Source organism: Puma concolor, chromosome F2 (genome assembly GCF_028749965.1).
Source record: "Puma concolor isolate L17-30 chromosome F2, mPumCon1.1.hap2, whole genome shotgun sequence".
Taxonomy (NCBI): domain Eukaryota; kingdom Metazoa; phylum Chordata; class Mammalia; order Carnivora; family Felidae; genus Puma; species Puma concolor.
Genome location: NC_141684.1, coordinates 49,513,665 through 49,537,493, shown reverse-complemented (window position 1 = coordinate 49,537,493; position 23,829 = coordinate 49,513,665). Strand labels below are relative to the sequence as shown.

The following is a 23,829-nucleotide window of genomic DNA, read 5'->3' as shown; positions in this document are numbered from 1 at the left end:
GAGCCACCCAGGTGCCCTGAGAGTTTTATAACATTTTAAAATGCTATTAAAATAATTTAGCTTCATGGCTTTCATATCTTTTTTGACCATACCCTACAGTAACACAGATATTTATGTTGAGCTTAGTATACACATATTTATATGTGCTTTAATTTAATTTACTTTAATTTATTTTATTAAAAAAGTTTATTTGTTTTGAGAGAGAGAGCATGAGCAGGGGAGGCGCAGAGAGAGGGAGAGAGAGAATCTTAAGCAGACTGCATGCTGCCAGTGAGGGGCCCGATGCAGGTCTTGATTCCATGAACCATGAAATCATGACTTGAGCTGAAACTAAGACACTTAACTGACTGAGCCACCCAGGTATCCCTATTTTCTTTTATTTTTAAAGTAGGCATCATGTCCAGCACAGGTGTGGGGTTTGAACTCACAACCCTGAGATCAAGACCTGAGCTGATATTAAGAGTTGGATGCTTAACTGACTGAACCACCCAGGACCCCATATATATGTGCATTTAAAGCTAAATAAAAGAAACAAACATTTCATAATATAATACCTACCCTTACTTATGTGTGAAGTACTCTGATATTTTCTCTTCTATTTTACATGCTTGTTGTGACCCCCTTAACTGAATTCATGATCCCCCCAGTGGATTGTAATCTGCAGCATGAAAACCATTTATTTAGTTGAACCTGCTAACCAATGGAGGAATCTCTCTCCCAGTTTCCCTGATAGAAGATCAGAACACTCTGTTTGTACACATTCCATGATGCTTCTACTTCACTGGAGCTTCCACTGTGGGAGTCTCACTAGAAATTAGAAATTACTTTCCAACTAGAAAACTACTTTCATATAATCTCAGTAGTTGGCCCCAGTGCTTCTTCTCCTCCCCACACCCCTTCTCTCTCCCCACTGCCCCTCCCTCCCTTCCTTGCTAAGTAGCTATTCTCTGTCTAAAACTGTGCTGTGTCCAGTGAGTATCAAGACTATTAGGACCAAGCTTGGTCTCCAAGAGGTTTTCCTTCTCTGTACAGGGCCTGTTGCTCAGAAATGGAGTTTACAGTTGAGTGTTATTTTGCTAAACAATATAGAGTAAGTCTCATTCCTTATCCATATAAGTGACTTTAATATATGTAACCTCTGCTCCTCTTGAATTTATTTTTTTCCCATAACTAAACATCCCATAACTAAACATTTTTGTTTGAGGCCATTCTTCTTTTTTTAATGGAAGTATATGTATAAGAAGTAAAATATACACATTTTAAGAGACAGTTGAATCAGTTTTGACAAATGAACACACTGTAGCTTCCATAGCAAGACAAAAAATTTCACCCCACAAGGTCCCCTTATGCCTCTTCCTAGTCAGTATCTTCATCCCTGCTCCCCACTAGAAGCAACTGTTGATTTGATTTGTATTATCATAAAATAATATTATTTTTAAGATCATCTTCTCACTATTTCCTTGGTTCACTATTCAACTCCTACCTCTTACCAGTAACTCTTAGCTTATCTACCTTGTAAAAGTTCTTAAAACGGGTTATTTGCAATGTGATAGGTTAATCCAGATGTAGTTACAATAATCAAGAAAACCAAATTCTGTTTGGTATAGCATTATACCAAATACAAACATGTATTATAACATTATAATACATAACTCTGTTGATTTATACAGAGTTTGAGGTCAGCAAAAATGCCCAGGTGTAAAAAAAATGTTGTGAAACTAGCTATGGCTCTTTTATATGTGTAATATTTCAATTTTCAGTCTAAATTTGGAACTTTACTTTTATGCTGTTGAAGTTAATCTTGGTTTTGCTCATTGTTTCAAAGTATTCAGTTAATTTTTAGTTTTTTACTATAACACATTTTATTTTATTTTATTAAAGTTTATTTATTTATTTTGAGAGAGAGAGAGAGAGCTGAAGGGGCAGAGAGAGGGAGAGAAAAAGAATCTGAAGCAGGCTCTGCATTATCAGTGTAAAGCCTGATGTGGGGCTCAAACCCAAGAACTGCAAGATCATGACCTGTGCTGAAGCAGGATGCTTAACTGATGGAGCCACCCAGACGCCCCTATAATCTAACACATTTTAAACTGTTCCTTCTTACTTTGTGTCATCTGCCAATTTTAAAATCACATGGTTTATATCTTCACCAAAATCTGGATGGAAATCTAGAAGGATATACCAAGAAAAGAGTCCTAGGATACAGACTTAACTCTAGTATCCTATGGAGCCGAGGTGAGCCTAACACTGGGAGTGACTCTGCCCAACCATTTTACCATACAGCTTCTGCTTCTTCATTTTGTCCCCAATGGTGTTGATTATGTATTTTCAAGGCATATGTTTCTGTCTGGATTACATCTTCTTTTCTGTCTACACTTTTCAACCTAGGGGATCACATCCAGGCCCATGGCTTGAAATACATCAATATGTTAATATGCACAAATTTATTACTTCAGCTTGGATATCTCCCCTGAACTCGGATTTATTTATCAAACTGCCTACATGACATTTCATCTGGAGGTCTAACTCCCACCTCAAACAAACACATCCCAAAACAGAGGCCATTTCTAACCCCCTCACCCTTCAATTACTCCAAAATTTCTTATTTTGCAAATGATATATTTGTTCTTCATGTTCCTCAGGCTTAAATCCATGGAGTCAGCTTTGCTTCCTTTCTCTCCCTGTCTCTGTCTCTCTCTCCCTTCACACAATCAACAGCAAAAACTTGGGCCTCTTCCTTTGAATATATCCAATATTTGGCCACTTCCTAACAATTCTACTCCTACTACTCTGGATCTGGTCTCTATCCTGTCTTCTATGGATGGTTGCAGTAAACCCTATGTGGCCTCCCTGCTTCCACATTTGCTTCCATGGTCTATTATCCACATTATAGGAGAGACGATCCCTTCAAACTGATCTTAAATAGGTCACTTTCTGCCTAAGGTCTTCAGTGGTTTTTGCATCTCACAGTATAATCCAAGGTCTATTCTACAGCTTCCAAGATCCTCTATTAACTTACCGTCCCCCTTGACCTCCCTTTCTTTTATTCTCCTCGGACTATTCTTGCTTTCTATCACTGTGCCCTTGCTTCAGCTACCCTGGCCCCCTTTCAGGATGTTGCTGGCTCAGGGCTTCATCTTGTCTATTCTCCTGTAATATTGCCTTTCTGCCCATCCCTCCTTTCCCTCCTCCAATATCTGCATGGCTCATTTCCTTGCCTCCTGTAGTCCTTTGCTTAAATACTCCATTGTACTTTATCAGAGCAGCCTTTATTGACCAGTACCCTCCTCATCCGCCTTAGTCTGCTTAATTTTGTTCATAGAATTATCACCTCAAAACATATTTCATATTTATTTTTTATTTTCCTCTTTGGGATTTAGGCTCCATGTAGCAAGTATTTATTTTCAACAAAGTGGCTAAAATGATGCCTGGAACATGGTAGGAACTTAACAAATATCTGCTGAATGAACAGATAATCAAATAGATAAATCAGTGCCATGCCACACACAGAATTAAATGTTAATGAGAAAAGTTTACATGCAGTACATTGCATTAAGAAGAGGAGAAAGTAGTAAAATTAAAGACGCTCAAAAAGTTAAAAATTTCTTTGTTATTCATTCCCCCCCCCCCACCAAAAAGCTTCTAAATTTGAATTTGGCCATCTAAAAACTCTAAATCCAAAGCATTTGTGACAGAAAACATGGTTAGGCACAATTCTCTGATTGTCAGACCAATCCAGAGCTAATTTGGGTCTTGTCTGTCACTCATTGCCAAGGTACATTCATAAATGGGAAATTGTGTGCATAGTAGCAAAGACATAAAGCTATAGAGCTTAATTACATTTAAATTAATTCAAGAAGAGCCTGAAAAACTCTTTTCTGACCGCAATTAGGAGAGAGTGGCTTCTAAAGAAGAAGTCATCTCATGATACTCTATATGGAAAACCCAAAAGGTTCCACCAAAAAACTGCTAGAATTGATTCATGAACTCAGCAAAGTGGCAGGATATAAAATCAATGCACAGAAATCGGTTGCATTCCTATACACCAACAATGAAGTGACAGAAAGAGAAATCAAGGAATCGATCCCATTTACAGTTGCACCAAAAACCATAAAATACCTAGGAATAAATCTAACCAAAGAGGTGAAAAATCTATACCCTGAAAATTATAGAAAACTTATGAAAGAAATTGAAGAAGACACAAAAAAATGGGAAAAGATTCCATGCTCCTGTATAGGAAGAACAAATATTGTTAAAATGTCAATACTACCCAAAGCAATCTACATATTCAATGCAATCCCTATCAAAATAATGCCAGCATTTTTCACAGAGCTAGAACAAATAATCCTAATATTTGTATGGAACCACAAAAGACCCCGAATAGTTAAAGCAATCTTGAAAAAGAAAACCAAAGCAGGAGGCATCACAATCCCAGATTTCAAGCTATACTACAAAGCTGTAATCATCAAGACTGTATGGTACTGGCACAAGAACAGACACTCAGAACAGAATAGAGAACCCAGTAATGGACCCACAAACATATGGCCAACTAATCTTTGACAAAGCAGGAAAGAATATCCAATGGAATAAAGACAGTCTCTTCAGCAAGTGGTGCTGGGAAAACTGGACAGCAACATGCAGAAGAATGAACCTGGACCACTTTCTTACACCATACACAAAAATAAACTCAAAATGGGTGAAAGACCTCAATGTAAGACAGGAAGCCATAAAAATCCTCGAGAAGCAAGCAGGCAAAAACCTCTCTGATCTTGCCCGCAGCAACTTCTTACTCAACACATCTCTGGAGGTAAGGGAAACAAAAGCAAAAATGAACTACTGGGACCTCATCAAAATAAAAAGCTTCTGCACAGTGAAGGAAACAAGCAGCAAAACTAAAAGGCAACCGACAGATGGGAGAAGATATTTGCAAATGACATATCACATAAAGGGTTAGTATCCAAAATCTATAAAGAACTCATCAAACTCAACATCCAAAAAACAAATAATCCAGTGAAGAAATGGGCAAAAGACATGAATAGACACTTCTCCAAAGAAGACATCCAGATAGCCAACACATGAAAAAATGCTCAACATCACTCATCATCAGGGAAATACAAATCAAAACTACAATGAGATACCACCTTACACCTGTCAGAATGGCTAACATTACCAACTCAGGCAACAACAGATATTGGCGAGGATGTGGAGAAAGAGGATCTCTTTTGCATTGTTGGTGGGAATGCAAGCTGGTGCAGCCACTCTGGAAAACACTATGGAGGTTCCTCAAAAAAAACTAAAAATAGAACTACCCTATGACCCAGCATTGCACTACTAGGCATTTATCTAAGGGATACAGGTGTGCTGTTTCGAAGGGACACATGCACCCCCATGTTTATAGCAGCACTATCAACAATAGCCAAAGTATGGAAAGAGACCAAAGGTCCATCGATGGATGACTGGATAAAGAAGATGTGGTATATATAGACAATGGAGTCTTACTCAGCAATCAAAAAGAATGAAATCTTGCCATTTGCAACTACGTGGATGGAACTGGAGGGTATTATGCTAAGTGAAATTAGTCAGAGAAAGCAAATATATGACTTTACTCATATGAGGACTTTAAGAGACAAAACAGATGAACATAAGGGAAGGGAAACAAAAATAATATAAAAACGGGGAGGGGGACAAAACATAAGAGACTCATAAATATGGAGAACAAACTGAGGGTTACTGGAGGGGTTGTGTGAGAGGGGATGGGCTAAATGGGTAAGGGGCACTAAGGAATCTACTCCTGAAATCATTGTTGCACTGTATGCTAATTTGGATATAAATTTTAAAAAATAAAAAATAAAATAAAAAAAATAAAGAAGTCATCTGTCAAAGACAGACCCAGTTTATTTGACTCTAACTTCACGTAAATTCTCCAGATTGCTGATTTTGCTAAAACATAAGGCAATAAAAATAATAAATCTGTATACAGTAAGAGCTTAGACTTTACAGAGAAATTGATATGGTGTTTTTCTCTTAATTATAAAAGCACTTGCCTTGAACAAGTCAACTTTGCTGATGATGCTGAGGTTCATATCCACGGTGAGGGCTAACTGCATGGTGACAGGCAGTGTACTGATCAGATCTGACTCATCTTTGCAAAGACAAAAACATAAACCCACAAGCAGAATAATTAAAAAAAGTCACCAAAGTATAAGAAAAATTTTTTAAATTAAGGAAACAAAATGCCAACTCTTTTTATAAACAGCTGCATCAAATTCTATATTTTTATTACTTCTATTGGACATACATACATATCACAATAGCACTATCACTTTAATGAGAGAAAAGAAGTATAGTATTTTAACTACAAATGACATAACAGTTCTGAATAGTTTCAGAACATTGTGTTTATTGAAACTTTAGATATAAAGTTTAGTGATCATGGGACAATGGCTAGTGAACTACCTGGATGGAAAAAGGATCCAGTTCTTGTCTTTTGATCTACACATTTCAGCCCTAACATCCTGGGGATGACAAGTAATAATGAGTACCACCATGTGGCATTTGAAAGCTTACTGAGCTCTGTCACTATCTTAGGTGACCTTTGTGACAACCCTAAGGTAAGTGTTCTCATTCCTGCTTTGCAGAAAGAAGAAACAGAAAAACTGAAGCTCAGACAGGCTGTAAGTGACTTGTTCAATTGTGAATAATTGGTAGGTGGCCCAGCTTGGAATGGAATCTAAAAGAGAAATTGCTGAGTAAATTCAAATTATTGTTATTTATTGCTTATTAACTCAATGAAGAATGTGAATACATTAAAGATTTGTCTGTATGTGAATGAAATGATAGGCCTTCAGGCTGATAAAATGTTCCATAAATAAATCTGCCCATTCTTAGTCTCTAGTATAGGACAAATTTCTGAGAGTTGATTATTTTTATGTTTTCTTACATCCATTTAGAAAAAAAGAATTGATACATTATATCCTTATTTTGATTCCAATATTCATTCTAAATCTGAAAATCCTTTCTATAAAAACATAACTCCTTGTTTCCAAGGGTTATTTGTCCTTAGTTCCCTCGTAAACCAAGGTGATGGAGTAGTATTTATAGTTGGAGAGAAAGAAGGAACCTGTTACTGCTCCTTTTGCTGCCCTTCCTCACTTGTCATGTCCTCAGGAATAGCTGTGGATGATCTTCCAGGATTTGCATAACCAGTAAGTAATGTCTGGGCATTTAAGGAAAAAAAAAATCTCATTGTATTAAATTAATACTTTGAAGAACATTTAGTTGTTTTCCAGTCTTTTGTTCAAGTCCAATTAGTGTCTGCTTCTAACTTACAGAACTTCCATTATATGACATGCTATACAGGGATTTAATCAGTAATCTGCCTTACTTACCTAGCATTCTTTGAGAATCCCATGTATATTCATACCAAGTCCGAACCCGCTTCTGCACACTCTTAGGAATGGAATAAGTATTCATGTAGGAAATGGTATGATCCATGCTGTTTCGGAAGTTGCTCTGATTGGCTGTAGCTGCTCCAATTACATCTTGCATCTGAAACCACAAATATGGTCACTCCACACCTGGCAGAGGAACTGAAAGAGTTTTTTACAAACCCAGGTGAATTAAGAGTGTGTATGAGGTACATTCCATTCTAATGCACTAACTACTAGATTTTTAACACACTGATATTGGGTCTTAATTTCAATCATTCACATAAAACAATGGGTAAATCATATCCTCCTTTTGACCCCATACATACAACAATAGGACCCGTCTCACCATGTGAAGTTTTGGGGAGGATTCAGTCACATAATGCATGCATCTGCACACAATCTTCTTTGCAAACTTGTATATTACTGAAAAGATGTTAGTTGATATTTTAAAAATTATACAGCTTATGCTTATTCAAGGGAAGTTGAGCAATTACCTGGCAAAATGTTTAGTCCATTTTGGTGAGTCTCACTTTGAAAGAATCTTTCAAGACTATCCAGTGTGGCTGGCTATACAGACTCAATTCATCATGAAATTGCAACCTCTGTACTTCCCTTTGTGTTGTTTAGACAGATAAAATCAAATCTCATCATGCTTAAGGCACAGTATTCAGTAGAAGTTGAAATGTGCTGAAATTACTGAAGCATCATCTACTGCTGTGACAATACTTAAGGAACTGTCAAGTTTTAGTTCTTGGATGTTTATAACTCAGCCATAAAAACCCACTCTAGGTTAAAAGCTGATCTTTAAGGTCTCAGCACAAAAAAGATATATAGCTTGACTCTTCCTCTCACATAGAGGGAAGCAAGTGGTTGTAAATTTGCTTTGACTGTAGGTTTATAATACAGAGGAAAACCAGAGTCTTGCTTTTATATTCTCAAGACTTTGCTCATTCATTCTAGTAGCTGAGCCTTTTCTGCTTATGGAATAACTACTCATTCTTTGAAGTCTACCTCAAATGGCTCTTATTGTGGTGCCTTCCTCAGTTTCCATTTTTAGAGTCAATAAGTTCTTCTTATCAAAAGTATCTGCTGAGGAGCTATGCAGATAGTCAAACTAGATACATCTATTTCAGTCTCTGACTTCCTCCTTGGGAGCTATTCCAAATGTTCTTCTGCAACCTCAGTTACTAGATCTCCTTTTTACAAGCCATTCTTGACAGATGGAGAACATTACCAACTCACCTAAGGCCGTGAGAATTGGGACGTTAGGGGTTGGGTTGGGAAATTTAATAAAGTTTAAATTGGGAGCCGAGGATAATTAAAAGCATTATTGATCAATGTTGAAGGCCCAGAATTTATAGTGACAGGAATCTGAATGGTTTTATGTGCTATCCTTCAGCAATGATGGTTTTGGTAGTGAGGTGAAGAATACATGTATTTCATGATGTGTTCCACATTAGGTGAAGAAAATGCCAGTCTTTATTAATTGTATCAGAGACTAGAGTATTGTAGTTAAAATGTGATGATCACATCCAGGGTGTAGTTCTTGGTGTGGTTATATATGGGAATTTTGAATAAATGGGGATTTTGTCCCAGTCTCTCTTTTGTTTTTAACTGTTTTCCTCAGCATTTTTTAGTCACTGTGAAAGTTTAACCACAAATCTGTACCTCCTGTCTCAATCTTATTTTTTTTGTGACAGGAGGGGGTGACAGGCTCTAGTATTACATTTTCAGTGGCTTGATATTTCTTCCTGTTCCTGTTGGAACCTTGAATTCAGTGTAAAGGCAGATGTGGTGTGGTGTGGTGTGTAAAGCAACACTTCTCAAACTTTCATGTGCATATAAATCACCTGAAAATATTGTTAAACTGTAGATTCTGATTCCTTAGTTCTAGGGTAAGGTCTGAAATCTGAATTTCCCAAGTGATGCTTCTGCTGCTAGTCCGAAGACCACATACTATATAGCAAAAGAACTGAACTCAAACTAGATATAATTTTTTAATCTTGTAGACATTGACTTGGACACAGTAAGTGCTAAATACGTGTTAGATTTTACTATTACTATCAACATTTCATGGCTGTATCATTTCACTGTGTGAATTACATGTATGAATTAGGTATGCCTCTTAATCTCTTTACACTGGAGTTGCCTCATCTATAAAAGTGAGATAGCAATGAAGGGGATGTGGCTACCTCACAGAAAATTTTAGGAGAAATTATGAAATAATTTTATTTTTGCTATTTAAGTTCAAATTAATTGCATTAACCAGCTTTCCATTTTCAGTCATTGATGCAGTGACTAAGCCACTAAGATTATGATATTTTATACTTACAGTTTTTTTTTAAGCAGGCTTCATGCCAAGTGTGGAGCCCAATGTAGGGTTTGAACTCATGACTCTGAGATCAAGACCTGTGCTGAGATCAGGATTTGGACGCTTAACTGACTGAGCCACCCAGGTGCCCCTATACTTACAATTTTTAACTGTTTGTGTATTCTTCCCAAACCTGAATATTTTCTAGAGTTTCCTTTACAGTCTCTCTCCCCATGATGTTACCATATTCAGGCTGGAGTTGCCATATCCCTATATATCCCTATATATCATGGTATTAACCATGTTTTTTTATTTTCTGTATTTTGATGCTTTGATATCTGGTACTACCCTGTCCAGAGTTAGCTGATTCCGAGAGATCGCAAACAACTCCACTGTGAGTGGGCTTTTATAGGCAAAGTAATCAATGTAGAGGCCATACTCCCAACAGCCTTCTTTATTGGGCTCTCATATTCCAGGCTACTATCCACCTGATCCACCGACACTCCAGAGCCAAGTACCAGACAGAGACAGTTCCTAAATCCCAGAACCTGCTAAAATTATCCAAACTAGCCAATCTTAAATCTGTTACCCTGCTTCACCTGCTCCTTCCGTGGTGCTTCCCATGTGTCTCCCTTGGCATATTGTGACCCTTCTTTTTGAGTCTGTTTGTCTAACAAACTATCTTATCAATGCCAATTGTCTCTTGATTTGTTGGCTTCACCATACCTAAATAATAATAAAACCTCCTTTTTATTTTCTATTACTTTTTAAAGTGTTTACTTATTTATTTTGAGAGAGCGAGCAAGTGCATGCAAGTAGGGGAAGGGCAGAGAGAAAGGGAGAGACAGAATGCCAAGTAGACTTTGTGCTTTCAGTGCAGAGTCTGACACGGGGCATGATCTCAAGAACGCATGATATCATGACCTGAGCTGAAATTAAGAGTCCAACACTTAACTGACTAAGCCACCCAGCTGCCCAATAAAATCTACTTTTAAAGACAGTATCACCTCCTCCAATTCATATTATATTTTGATAATCTTCCTGAATTTCTCCTTTGTTCAAAATTCCCCCTTGGCTGACTTCCCACTGCCTTTTAAGATAAAGTTCAACATCTTTAACACTCAGAGCCCTAAAATATTTTGTCTTTATGTACATCTCTAACCTTATTTACAAGCATCCTTCACTCCAGTCATGCTGGTACTCCTTCTATTTCCTCAAACATACTTGTTTTATATTGTTGCTATCTTTCACACACTATTTCTGATGGACTGGACTATCTGTCTATAATGACTGAATCCTATCTGTTTTATTAAGATGTTGCAAATACATTCTTCTCCAGGAAAACTCCTGGAAAACTTCCCTTTTCTTAACTAATATAATACAGCTTTCAAACTTTCCTCTGGTACTTACCATGGATAGCAGGTCCTGATATTCACTGATGTACGATTTGAGTTTTGACTACTTGTGGTCAGCTTCAAATGTTATTAAAATAGCTTTTATTGCAAAATATTGTTAAAGCATGAAATTTATTCATACCACTGTGAGTGTGGTGAATGAGAAAGAATAGTTTATCTAGTGGGAATAGTCAAATAGTCATTTTGTGAATTTGTCTAACTCTACCCAGCATACAAATCTCAACATGGGGCTTTTTTGTTCTCAAACATATGGCATATGAAGTACCTTCCAAGGAAGTATAACTTCTAAAAAGCTATGTTGTCCAGCTTTTTTTTCTTATGAATCTGGGAATGCACAAAGATACTGGGTTCTATGCCTTGCAAATGCCAACTACCTTGCAGTAGTTATTTGTGTTTGTTTAGCTTTCTTACTAGACTGTGATTCCTTGAGAATAAGGACAAAGAGATGCCATAGTAAACATTTATGAACCAATGACTTATTAATTAAATTTATTTAAATGGCATTTGGGAGCCTATGGTTTAAATGACTTCTGAAGTTGATTTTAATCCAGGGATTTTATGAAAATGTTTGAAGTTTAATTAAAGAAGGGAGATTTTAAAGGTTTTTCAGGAAATTCCAAGTTAATAAGTCAATTTAGAAACTTGACTTTCTCTGGGAGTCTAACCTGACATTGTGGACAGGTCTTCTGATAGATTTAATGGTTTAAAAATTCAAAGGCAATGTTGGCTCATTCACATCCTCCTCCAATTCATTAAAATAGATGAAAGACTGATTTTTTTCTTCTGTAAATTTATAAAGACTTATTAGCCTTTCAAAAATAGCAGTATTATGTATTTAGCGATTCATATCTCCATTTACCTGACCAATTAAGCTGGAGAACACAAAAACTCCAGAAAAAAAATTCACCAGTTGAAAAACAATTTCAAATGATGTTTGTGGTTCTGGAAGGCCCCCAATAGTAATTAAAGTTCGAACGGCCCAGTAATAGCATCTCAGGTACCTGTGAAAAGAAAATATATCCATTTTGCCTTTTATTAGCACATTAAAATAGCACTATGTTTGGGAGTACAGATCACTACTAAATTATAACACATTTCCTCCTAATCAAGATTTTCCTTCTATAGGGAACATTAGCAAATACCATGTGTACCAACATAAACTTCTCACTAAACATAGTGAAATGACTAAATAATTAGTCCTAAGGAGGGTGTTTACTAGGTGTTCTGCTTATCTCTTGCTGCAAAACAGATAACCTCAAAATTTAGTGGTATAAAACAACTATTTAATTAGGGCTCATAAACCTTTGGGTTGGGTATTTGTGTAAAGCCCAGCAGAGATGGCCCAGCAAGATGAGTGGACCCTCAGCTGGTGTGACTTGAATGACTGGTGGTCACTGGGCAGACTTATTGAGGCCAAATGTCTGGGAACTTGAATCTGTTGACTGGGTTTCTCTGTTCTCCACATTATATCTTCTTGGAATGCCCAAGATGTCTTCTCTCATGTGTCTGAACCTGGGCTGGCATAGTTGGAATAGCTGGGGCTGGCTGGGTATCCTTTTTTCAAGCAGCTTCTCAATATGACAAGCTTGAGCTTCCTCATACCATGGCAGTGTCAGAGTAGATGGGCTTCTTACCTGGTGGCTGGTTTCTTCCAGAGCCATAGTAGTCCTGACAGTAGCTATACAGTTTCTTATAATTCAGAAGTTGAGGAAAGGGATATTTGGATCCACCTTACAATGAGAGGAGCAGCAAAGAATTTGAGGGCATCTTTAAAGTACCACACTAGTGATTTGTGAGATCAAGGATATTTATAAAGATTGGAGAGCCTTTTATAGTGTAGATACAGTTATTTTATTACTTATAGAAAATATAGCAGATATGTTCCTCCTCTCTCTTCTCTACTTACATCTTATTACAGTATTCATTATATAAACCATGACAGGGACAGAGACGTACGGACCTCAATCTTAAAAGGGAAATTTCTCTTGGGTACAACAGGTAATTTATCTAGAAATTTAGTATTGAAGAAAATCAAGTATAATAATATACTTGATTAATATAATAGTCAAGTTTAGAAATATAGTTGATAAAGATTCTGTACTTAACTTGAACAATTGAAAGTGGAGAGACTGGTATCCTAAGAGCCCAGATAGGAAGAAAATCAGGAATCAAAGCAACAGAAAAGAATATAATAAAGATTAGGACAGAACATATAAGATTCACTTAACTACAAATGTCTATGCGCTGAATACGGGAGCCCCAAATATATAAAACAATTACTCATAAACATAAGCAACCTTATTGATAAGAATGTGGTAATTGCAGGGGACTTTATTTATTTATTTATTTTTTATTTTTTTTGAACGTTTATTTATTTTTGGGACAGAGAGAGACAGAGCATGAACAGGGGAGGGGCAGAGAGAGAGGGAGACACAGAATCGGAAACAGGCTCCAGGCTCTGAGCCATCAGCCCAGAGCCCGACGCGGGGCTCGAACTCCCGGACCGCGAGATCGTGACCTGGCTGAAGTCGGACGCTTAACCGACTGCGCCACCCAGGCGCCCCTGCAGGGGACTTTAATACCCCACTTACAACAATGGATAGATCATCTAGACACACGGTCAATAAAGAAACAAGGGCCCTGAATGATACATTGGATCAGATGGACTTGACAGATATATTTAGAACTCTGCATCCCAAAGTAACAGAATATACTTTCTTCTCGAGTGCATGTGGAACATTCTTCAAGATAGATCACATACTGGGTCACAAAACAGCCCTTCATAAGTATACAAGAATTGAGATCATACCATGCATACTTTCAGACCACAATGCTATGAAGCTTGAAATCAACCACAGGGAAAAGTCTGGAAAACCTCCAAAAGCATGGAGGTTAAAGAACACCTTACTAAAGAATGAGTGGGTCAACCAGGCAATTAGAGAAGAAATTAAAAAATATATGGAAACAAACAAAAATGAAAATACAACAATCCAAATGCTTTGGGACGCAGCGAAGGCAGTCTTGAGAGGAAAATACATTGTAATCCAGGCCTATCTCAAGAAACAAGAAAAATCCCAAATACAAAATCTAACAGCACACCTAAAGGAAATAGAAGCAGAACAGCAAAGGCAGCCTAAACCCAGCAGAAGAAGAGAAATAATAAAGATCAGGGCAGAAACAAACAATATAGAATTTAAAAAACTGTAGAGCAGATCAATGAAACCAGGTGTTGGTTATTTGAAAAAATAAACAAGATTGATAAACCTCTAGCCAGGCTTCTCAAAAAGTAAAGGGAGATGATCCAAATAGATAACATCACAAAAGAAAATGGAATTATTAAAAGCAATCCCTCAGAAATACAAGCAATTATCAGGGAATACTATGAAAAATTATATGCCAACAAACTGGACAACCTGAAAGAAATGGACAAATTCCTAAACACCCACATACTTCCAAAACTCAATCAGGAGGAAATAGAAAGCTTGAACAGACCCATAACCAGCGAAGAAATTGGATCAGTTATCAAAAATCTCCCAATAAATAAGAGTCCAGGACCAGATGGCTTCCCAGGGGAGTTCTACCAGACATTTAAAGCAGAGATAATACCTATCCTTCTCAAGCTATTCCAAGAAATAGAAAGGGAAGGAAAACTTCCAGACTCATTCTATGAAGCCAGTATTACTTTGATTCCTAAACCAGACAGAGACCCAGTAAAAAAAGAGAACTACAGGCCAATATCCCTGATGAATATGGATGCAAAAATTCTCAATAAGATACTAGCAAATCGAATTCAATAGTATATAAAAAGAATTATTCACCATGATCAAGTGGGATTCATTGCTGGGATGCAGGGCTGGTTCAACATTCGCAAATCAATCAATGTGATACATCACATTAATAAAAGAAAAGATAAGAACCATATGATCCTGTCAGTCAATGCAGAAAAAGCATTTGACAAAATTCAGCATCCTTTCTTTTTTTTAAAAAAAAATTTTTTAACTTTTATTTATTTTTGAGACAGAGAGAGACAGAGCATGAACTGGGAAGGAGCAGGGAGAGAGGGAGACACAGAATCTGAAACAGGCTCCAGGCTCTGAGCTGTCAGCACAGAGCCTGACGCGGGGCTCGAACTCACAGACCGTGAGATCATGACCTGAGCCGAAGTCGGATGCCCATCCGACCGAGCCACCCAGGCGCCCCTCAGCATCCTTTATTAATAAAAACCCTCGAGAAAGTCGGGATAGAAGGAACATAGTTAAACATCATAAAAGCCATTTATGAAAAGCCCACAGCTAACATCATCCTCAATGGGGAAAAACTGAGAGCTTTTCCCCTGAGATCAGGAACACAACAGGGATGTCCACTCTCACTGCTGTTGTTTAACATAGTGTTGGAAGTTCTAGCATCAGCAATCGGACAACAAAAGGAAATCAAAGGCATCAATATTGGCAAAGATGAAGTTAAGCTTTCACTTTTTGCAGATGACACGATATTATACATGGAAAATCCAATAGACTCCACCAAAAGTCTGCTAGAACTGATACATGAATTCAGCAAAGTCGCAGGATACAAAATCAATGTACAGAAATCAGTTGCATTCTTATACACTAATAATGAAGCAACAGAAAGACAAATAAAGAAACGGATCCCATTCACAATTGCACCAAGAAACATAAAATACTTAGGGATAAATCTAACCAAAGATGTAAAAGATCTGTATGCTGAAAAGTATAGAAAGCTAATGAAGGAAATTGAAGAAGATACAAAGAAATGGAAAAACATTCTGTGCTCATGGGTTGGAAGAATAAATATTGTCAAAATGTCAATACTACCCAAAGCTATCTACACATTCAAAATTGCACCAGCATTCTTTTTGAAACTAGAACAAGCAATCCTAAAATTCATATGGAACCACAAACGGCCCCAAATAGCCAAAGTAATTTTGAAGAAGAAGACCAAAGCAGGAGGCATCACAATTCCAGACTTTAGCCTCTACTACAAAGCTGTAATCATCAAGACAGCATGGTATTGGCACAAAAACAGACACATAGACCAATGGAATAAAATAGAAACCCCAGAACTAGACCCACAAACATATGGCCAACTGATCTTTGACAAAGCAGGAAAGAACATCCAATGGAAAAAAGACAGTCTCTTTAACAAATGGTGCTGGGAGAACTGGACAGCAACATGCAGAAGACTGAAACTAGACCACTTTCTCACACCATTCACAAAAATAAACTCAAAATGGATAAAGGACCTGAATGTGAGACAGGAAACCATCAAAACCCTAGAGGAGAAAGCAGGAAAAGACCTCTCTGACCTCAGCCGTAGCAATTTCTTACTTGACACATCCCCAAAGGCAAGGGAATTAAAAGCAAAAATGAACTCTTGGGACCTCATCAAGATAAAAAGCTTCTGCACAGCAAAGGAAACAACCAACAAAAGTAAAAGGCAACCTACAGAATGGGAAAAGATATTTGCAAATGACATATCGGACAAAGGGCTAGTATCCAAAAATCTATAAAGAGCTCACCAAACTCCACACCCGAAAAACAAATAATCCAGTGAGGAAATGGGCAGAAAACATGAATAGACACTTCTCTAAAGAAGACATCCAGATGGCCAACAGGCACATGAAAAGATGCTCAACGTTGCTCCTCATCAGGGAAATGCAAATCAAAACCACACTCAGATATCACCTCATGCCAGTCAGAGTGGCCAAAATGAACAAATCAGGAGACTATAGATGCTGGAGAGGATGTGGAGAAACGGGAACCCTCTTGCACTGTTGGTGGGAATGCAAACTGGTGCAGCCACTCTGGAAAATAGTGTGGAGGTTCCTCAAAAAATTAAAAATAGACCTACCCTATGACCCAGCAGTAGCACTGCTAGGAATTTACTCAAGGGATACAGGAGTACTGATGCATAGGGGCACTTGTACCCCAATGTTTATAGCAGCACTCTCAACAATAGCCAAATTATGGAAAGAGCCTAAATGTCCATTAACTGAAGAATGGATGAAGAAATTGTGGTTTATATACACAATGAAATACTACATGGCAATGAGAAAGAATGAAATATGGCCCTTTGTAGCAACGTGGATGGAACTGGAGAGTGTGATGCTAAGTGAAATAAGCCATACAGAGAAAGACAGATACCATATGCTTTCACTCTTATGTGGATCCTGAGAAACTTAACAGAAACCCATGGGGGAGGGGAAGGTAAAAAAAAAAAAGAGGTTACAGTGGGAGAGAGCCAAAGCATAAGAGAGTCTTAAAAACTGAGAACAAACTGAGGGTTGATGGGGGGTGGGAGGGGTGGGAGGGTGGGTGATGGGTATTGAAGAGGGCATCTTTTGGAATGAGCACTGAGTGTTGTATGGAAACCAATTTGAGAATAAATTTCATATATTGAAAAAAAAAGATTCACTTAATTACATTTGGCTAAGGGTTTCATGGAGTCTATAGTGAAGTGGGAATGAAAGTTGGTATTAGTCTCATTGTATATTTATTGTAAACTTTGTGCATGATTAGATATACTACTTGGTATATTCCATATACCACTGAATTCCTAAAGAAAAATGTGCTATATATATACAACATCTCCATATATTATTGCAGAGAGGCACTGGATTTAGTGGGTCCCATCTAGCAATTCTAGTTTCTAGGGTAGACACAGAAAAGCAGTACTGTTTACAGAATCCTAGACCTAGTTGGCTTTTGTTTTTTTTTGTCTAGGTGTGCCACATAAATATTTGTACTTCAGGTAATCGTGTTTCAGTCTTTGAGCAAGGGTGGTCATTTTCTTATGAAAAAGTTTACAGTTTTCAGATCTTCAAGCAGCAGGGAGTTGGAGGTTTACAAAGAATCAAAGTGCAGTTAAAGTCAATATTCAAAAACAGATCTAGAAAGAAATCATTCATTTTGAAATTCAATACCTTTTGAAGGATATGAGTTTGTATTTTTTTTAAAACCTGGCGGAACAGAAAAATAATTAACTCTTTGGAGGGTATGAAACCAGTGTGCCAAGAGAATAAAAATATTACCACTTTGCAATTTTTTCTAGCAAGTTTCTTTGGACTTACTAATATTACAGTGAACTGGATGTCAAAGAGAGCCACCTTGAAGAAGTACAGAATTAATTTTATGGATTGCATTTTAACTTTTCAAATTCCAATTTATAATGTCCTATTACCTGATTTAGTTTGGTCACCGACCTAGGACCTGTGGGTCTTTTTAAATTAAGGAAATATATTGAACCCAATACTATCCAGAATGGGACAGGGACTAGATTCTCTCCCTACACGGCCATCTCCCTTACAAGTGTTGGGATTACTGTCTTCTTCAAAGTCACTGCAATGTTAGCAGGAACAAATACATGAATTACTTTCTCTAATTTTCTTATTTGTGAATGCCAGGAGATAACAATCAAATGTGAAACTTAGGCATTGATTTTCCAAATCTGAAGAGTTAGCCTTGAACTATTTTTTGTTGTTTACGAATTAGTCTGCTATGTTAATTGGAAGTTTTCTGCCTTAATGCTTTGAAGTTTATGTTTGGATTCTTTTCTCAGTCATGTCTCATGCACTCAGACATGCACAACCAAAGGTAAGATTTGTAATTTAATTAGATGGCATCTTATTGATTTTTCTAGGATTAGCTTAATTAGTCAAGTGTGTCCACCTCTAATATTAACATGCCAGGCAGATAGATCTTTTCAAGGAGATTCTATCTGGCTGATTTAATACATGAACTATCTAACAGGCTGTATATATAGCGTTCCAAGTTAGAACACTAAGGCAGAATTTGACATAAAACCATAAAAAAACATTTAGTGTTGAAAACAGAAATTCTTCTGTGAAACAAACATGATATGAAACTTTCCCCCCAAGATTTCATTATAAAAAAATTCAAATAAACAGAAGAATCACAAGAATTTTACAGTGAGTACCCACTTTTTATAGTGAACACCTAGATTCTGCTATGAACATTTTATTCTACCTGCTTTGTCACATATCCTTCCACTTTTTCATTCAGGAATCCATCTTACTTTTTGGATGCATTTCAAAGTAATTTGCCAACCATAGACACTTCCTTCTAAATACTGTGCTTTAGAATATATATATTAACCAGAGTTTGATATTTATGTAGAGTTATTTTAAAATTTTGAAAATACAATACATCTTAAGTATATTATTTGATGAATTTTGACAAATGTATACACTTGTGTAACCCAAACACCGATCAAGACCTAGAACATTCTATCTCTCCAGAAAGCTCCCTCATTCCTTTTCCCAGAGGCAACCAGTCTTCTAATGTTTTCTACCAGAGATGAAGTTTTGCCTGTTTTAGAATTTCACACAAATGAAATCACATCACATGTATGCTTTTCTGTAAGATGTCTTTCACTCAGAATAATGATTTTGAAATTTATTCATGTTGTGTGTATCAATAGTTTATGCTTTTTAATTGCTGAGTATTATGCATTGCATGAACATAGCACAGTTTGTTTATTCTCCTGTGTATGAACACCTAGGCTGTCTCAAGTTTTTGGTTGTTATGAATAAACATTCTTGAATGTACTTATATGAGTTTTTAATAGATATATCTTTTTATTTTGGGTATTTATGTTTGAATTTTTGTTTGTAAGGTATATATTTTTTCCTCATTTTTATTTAAACTCCAGTTAGTTAACATACTGTGTAACATTAATTTCAATGTAGAATCTAGTGATTCATCACTTACATACAACATGTAAGGTGTACATTGAATTGTAAAAGAAATCGTCAAATCGTTTCCCAAAGTGGTTGCCATTTTGCGTTCCCTTCAACAATGTATGAGGGTTTCATTTGCTTCACGTTCTTAACCTAACACTTGGTATTTACAGTCTTTTTATTTTTGGCTATTGTGGTGGATGTGTAGTGGGACATGTAACTTTTTTTTTTTTAAGTAGGTTTCACACCCAGCACAAGCCTAGTGTGGGGCCTGAACTGATGACCTTGAGATCAAGACTTGAGCTGAGATCAAGAGTCTGACACTTAAATGACTGAGCCACCCAGGCACCCTGGGTAAATGCAATTTTTAACAGGATCTAATTTAATACTTTATGTGTGTATTTTCTTAATTGCTGCTATCCATCTTAGTCCCAAATTTCTGTAAATTTATCACTGGAGGCACTGAGTATGAGGGAACATGTTCACATTAGAAGGTAAGTTCCAAAAAGACAGCTATTTATGGACTTAGCACAATAAGAGTTTAATAATATTTGTTGAATGATATGAAAGAATAAGTGAATGGTTATGCACACCTAGACTTATTGAAATAAAAACATGGGAAAACTACATCTGTGAGCACATCTGTGAAATCTCCTTCCAGACTCCTCCCTGTCATGCTGCCAGCTGCCTTTCCTCTCCTTTCTGGTCCACTAAACTCGTTGCTGTTCTGGTATGTTTCTGTTACATCCAAAGGGTGTGTAGTGTCTAGTGTGAAGACTTTTCTTTTTTCTTTTCTCTTCTTTTCTTTTTTCTTTTCCCTCCCCTCCCCTCCCCCTCCCCTCCTTCCTTTCCTTCCTTCCTTCCTTCCTTCCTTCCTTCCTTCCTTCCTTCCTTCCTTCCTTCCTTCCCTGTCGGTTTCTGAACTGAAGTATAGGAGATCCTGAATAATTACCTTCATCTATCTCAGTCTCATCATCTTTATGTGTAGAATGAAGGGTGGTAAGTTGCCCTAAATTTCCCTAGCACTATGGTATAGTAAATTCATTCCTTCCTTACCCTGTCGAAAATCATGATTCCCATGACAGCTTTGCATGGTTTCTACTCTTGCATTTGAAGGTATATATTTTAAGGATTGGGGTTAGGCATTTAAGACATTTGTGGACACTGGGAAATTTATGCCAGTAAATGACTAAACTGTGGTATACATGGACAAAGGACAAAGGTACATTGGGGATATTTCTGTGTTCCAAATAACCTTAACTACTTACGTTTTCTTTTTGAGCTAAGCCTTTTCCTTCTTTGTCAAATTTCACAGTTGAATGAAGGATGCCATCTATTCAATATGAATGAAAATGACTCCTTGTCTTCTATTGAAATGAACAGACATTATTATTCTGGTAAGGATTAATGGAATAGAATTAAACTTGACTCTTCTTTTAATTGTTCACAATGTTGTACTTATGATCCACAATTTGCTGCCTAATTCTAATGAGGGCAAAGGATATGAGTCCAGTGGCCTCATGAACAACCTTCACTTTATAGGTCATCAGAAACTATCACAAGGGTTAAGTAAGAAATGTTTTGGGCTTACAAAGCCAAGAGTATTATGAAGAGATAGAAGGGGCATAGTAGTGGATGGTGATGTTTAAAAACTTCAAGGAAAATGTAAGTATGTTAATAACTACCATATGCAATCTTACAATATATAAAAATGCAGCAGCATTTATATATTATAAATACATATAAAACATATACAAAATACATGTGCCCCTGACAGCTGGTAATAGGATTATTAGAGCTTAGGTTTTGAGTAAGAACCCTTCAATGAGCAGAGCAGAGCCTATGAAGTAATTCTTATCTTGATAATCAGAGAATGTGGGCTGTATGATACCAATGCTGTGAAATGTAGTGAAAATTGCCTATTGGCAAGAAAACTACCACTTTTTGTAATTTTCCATGAATGATTAAAAAGAATGGGTGTTTTCTAATTCTTGGGTGCAAAGAGCTATTTTTATCTGTTAAATTAAGCTTGTTTTAAAAAGCTTCTGCACAGGGTGAAGGAAACAATCAACAAAACTAAAAGGCAATCTTTGGAACAGGAAGAGATATTTGCAAGTGACATATCTGATAAAGGGTTAGTATCCAAAACCTATAAAGAACTTATAAAACTCAACACCCAAAACCCAAAAAAATCCAGTGAAGAAATGGGTAGAAGACATGAACAGACACTTTTCCAAAAGAAGACATCCAGATGGCTAACAGACACATGAAAAGATGCTCAACACCACTTATCATAGGGAAATACAAATCAAAACCACAATGAGATGCCACCTCACACCTGTCAGGATGGCTAGAATTAACAACTCAGGAAACAACAGATGTTGGCAAGGATGTGGAGAAAGGAGACCCCTTTTGCACTGTTGGTGGGAATGCAAATTGGTTCAGCCACACTGGAAAACAGTATGGAAGTTCCTCAAAAATTTAAAAATAGAACTACCCTACAACTGAGCAATTGCACTACTAGGTATTTATACAAAAGGATACAAAAGTGCTGATTTGAAGGGGTGCATGCACTCTGATGTTTATATAGCAGCATTATCAATAATAGCCAAAAATATGGAAAGAGCGCAAATGTCCATTGACTGATGAATGGATAAATAAGTTGTGACTGATGAATGGATAAAGATGTAATATATATATGTATAATGTAATATTATTCAGCCATGAAAAAGAATGAAATCTTGCCATTTGCAGTGAAGTGGATGGAGCTGGAGTGTATTATGCTAAACAAAATAAGTTAGTCAGAGAAAGACCAATACCATATGATTTCACTCATGTGGAATTTAAGAAACAAAATAGATGAACATTAGGGGAAAGAAAAAAAGAGGGAGGCAAACCATAAAAGAGACTCTTAACTATAGAGAAAAAACTGAGGGTTGCTGGAAGGGAGGTGGGTGGGGGGAAGGGTTAAATGAGTGATGGATATTAAGGAAGGCATTTGTTGTGATGAGCACTGAATGTTGTATATAAGTGATGAATCACTAAATTCTACTCCTGAAACTAATGTTACATTATATGTTAAGTAACTAGAATTTAAGTAAAACTAGAAGCATAAAAAAAAATCAAGCTTGGTAAGTGGGTTCTCAAATCTTTTATATCTTTACTAATTGTTTTGGTTGCTTGGTCAATAAATAGTTGTGTGTTGATACCGCACACTTTGATGGCACATTTGCCAATTTCTCTTCCTTCTATTAATTTTTGCTCTATGACTTTCTTTGATTTATTGTAAGTATTTTATTAGCATATACACATTTAGAATTGGGATATACTGATGGTGAATTGAAATTTATACCATTTTATGGTAATATTTTTATATACAATAATTAAAAAAAATTTTTTTAACATTTATTTATTTTTTGAGAGACAGAGACAGAGCATGAGCGGATAGGGGACAGAGAGAGAGGGAGTCACAGATTCCGAAGTAGGCTCCAGGCTCTGAGCTGTCAGCACAGAGACTGACGCGGGGCTCAAACTCACAAACCGCGAGATCATGACCTTGAGCCGAAGTCAGACTCTTAACCGACTAAGCCACCCAGGCGCCCCTAGAATAATTTTTGTTTTAAAGTCTATTCTGACTATTATTAATTGGCAATCTCTTTAAGTTAGTGAATTTAGTCCATATTAATTTACTGTGCTTATTGGTATATTTTAAGTTGTTTCTACTATCTTATTTTGTGTTGTTTTGCCTTTCTGCTTTTCTATTTTCTATATTTCTCCCCAGAACTTCCTTACTTTGTTTTTGCCTTTTTTTTTTATTTTTTGGACTTGTTAAAATTTTTTTTTTTTTTAGTTTTTTCATTCCTTTTTCCCCCTTCTACTGAGTAAGAAGTTATGTTCTTTATTTCTGTTCCACAGTGGCTATCTCACCATTCTGCTCCAAGTTATTATACACATTTATTT

General features: G+C 36.7%; 1 protein-coding gene across 1 annotated transcript in view; it reads right to left on the bottom strand.

Annotated features, from left to right (window-relative positions):
• Positions 1-23,829, bottom strand: part of CNGB3 (cyclic nucleotide gated channel subunit beta 3) — a 148,067-nt gene that overhangs the window by 47,513 nt on the left and 76,725 nt on the right. Inside the window, exons 11-13 of the mRNA XM_025922889.2 lie at positions 12,013-12,154; positions 7,386-7,545; positions 6,042-6,139 (exon numbers count right to left, since the gene is read on the bottom strand). Of these exons, the coding sequence (XP_025778674.1) occupies positions 6,042-6,139; positions 7,386-7,545; positions 12,013-12,154 (400 nt within the window). The remainder of the gene's footprint in view (positions 1-6,041; positions 6,140-7,385; positions 7,546-12,012; positions 12,155-23,829) is intronic.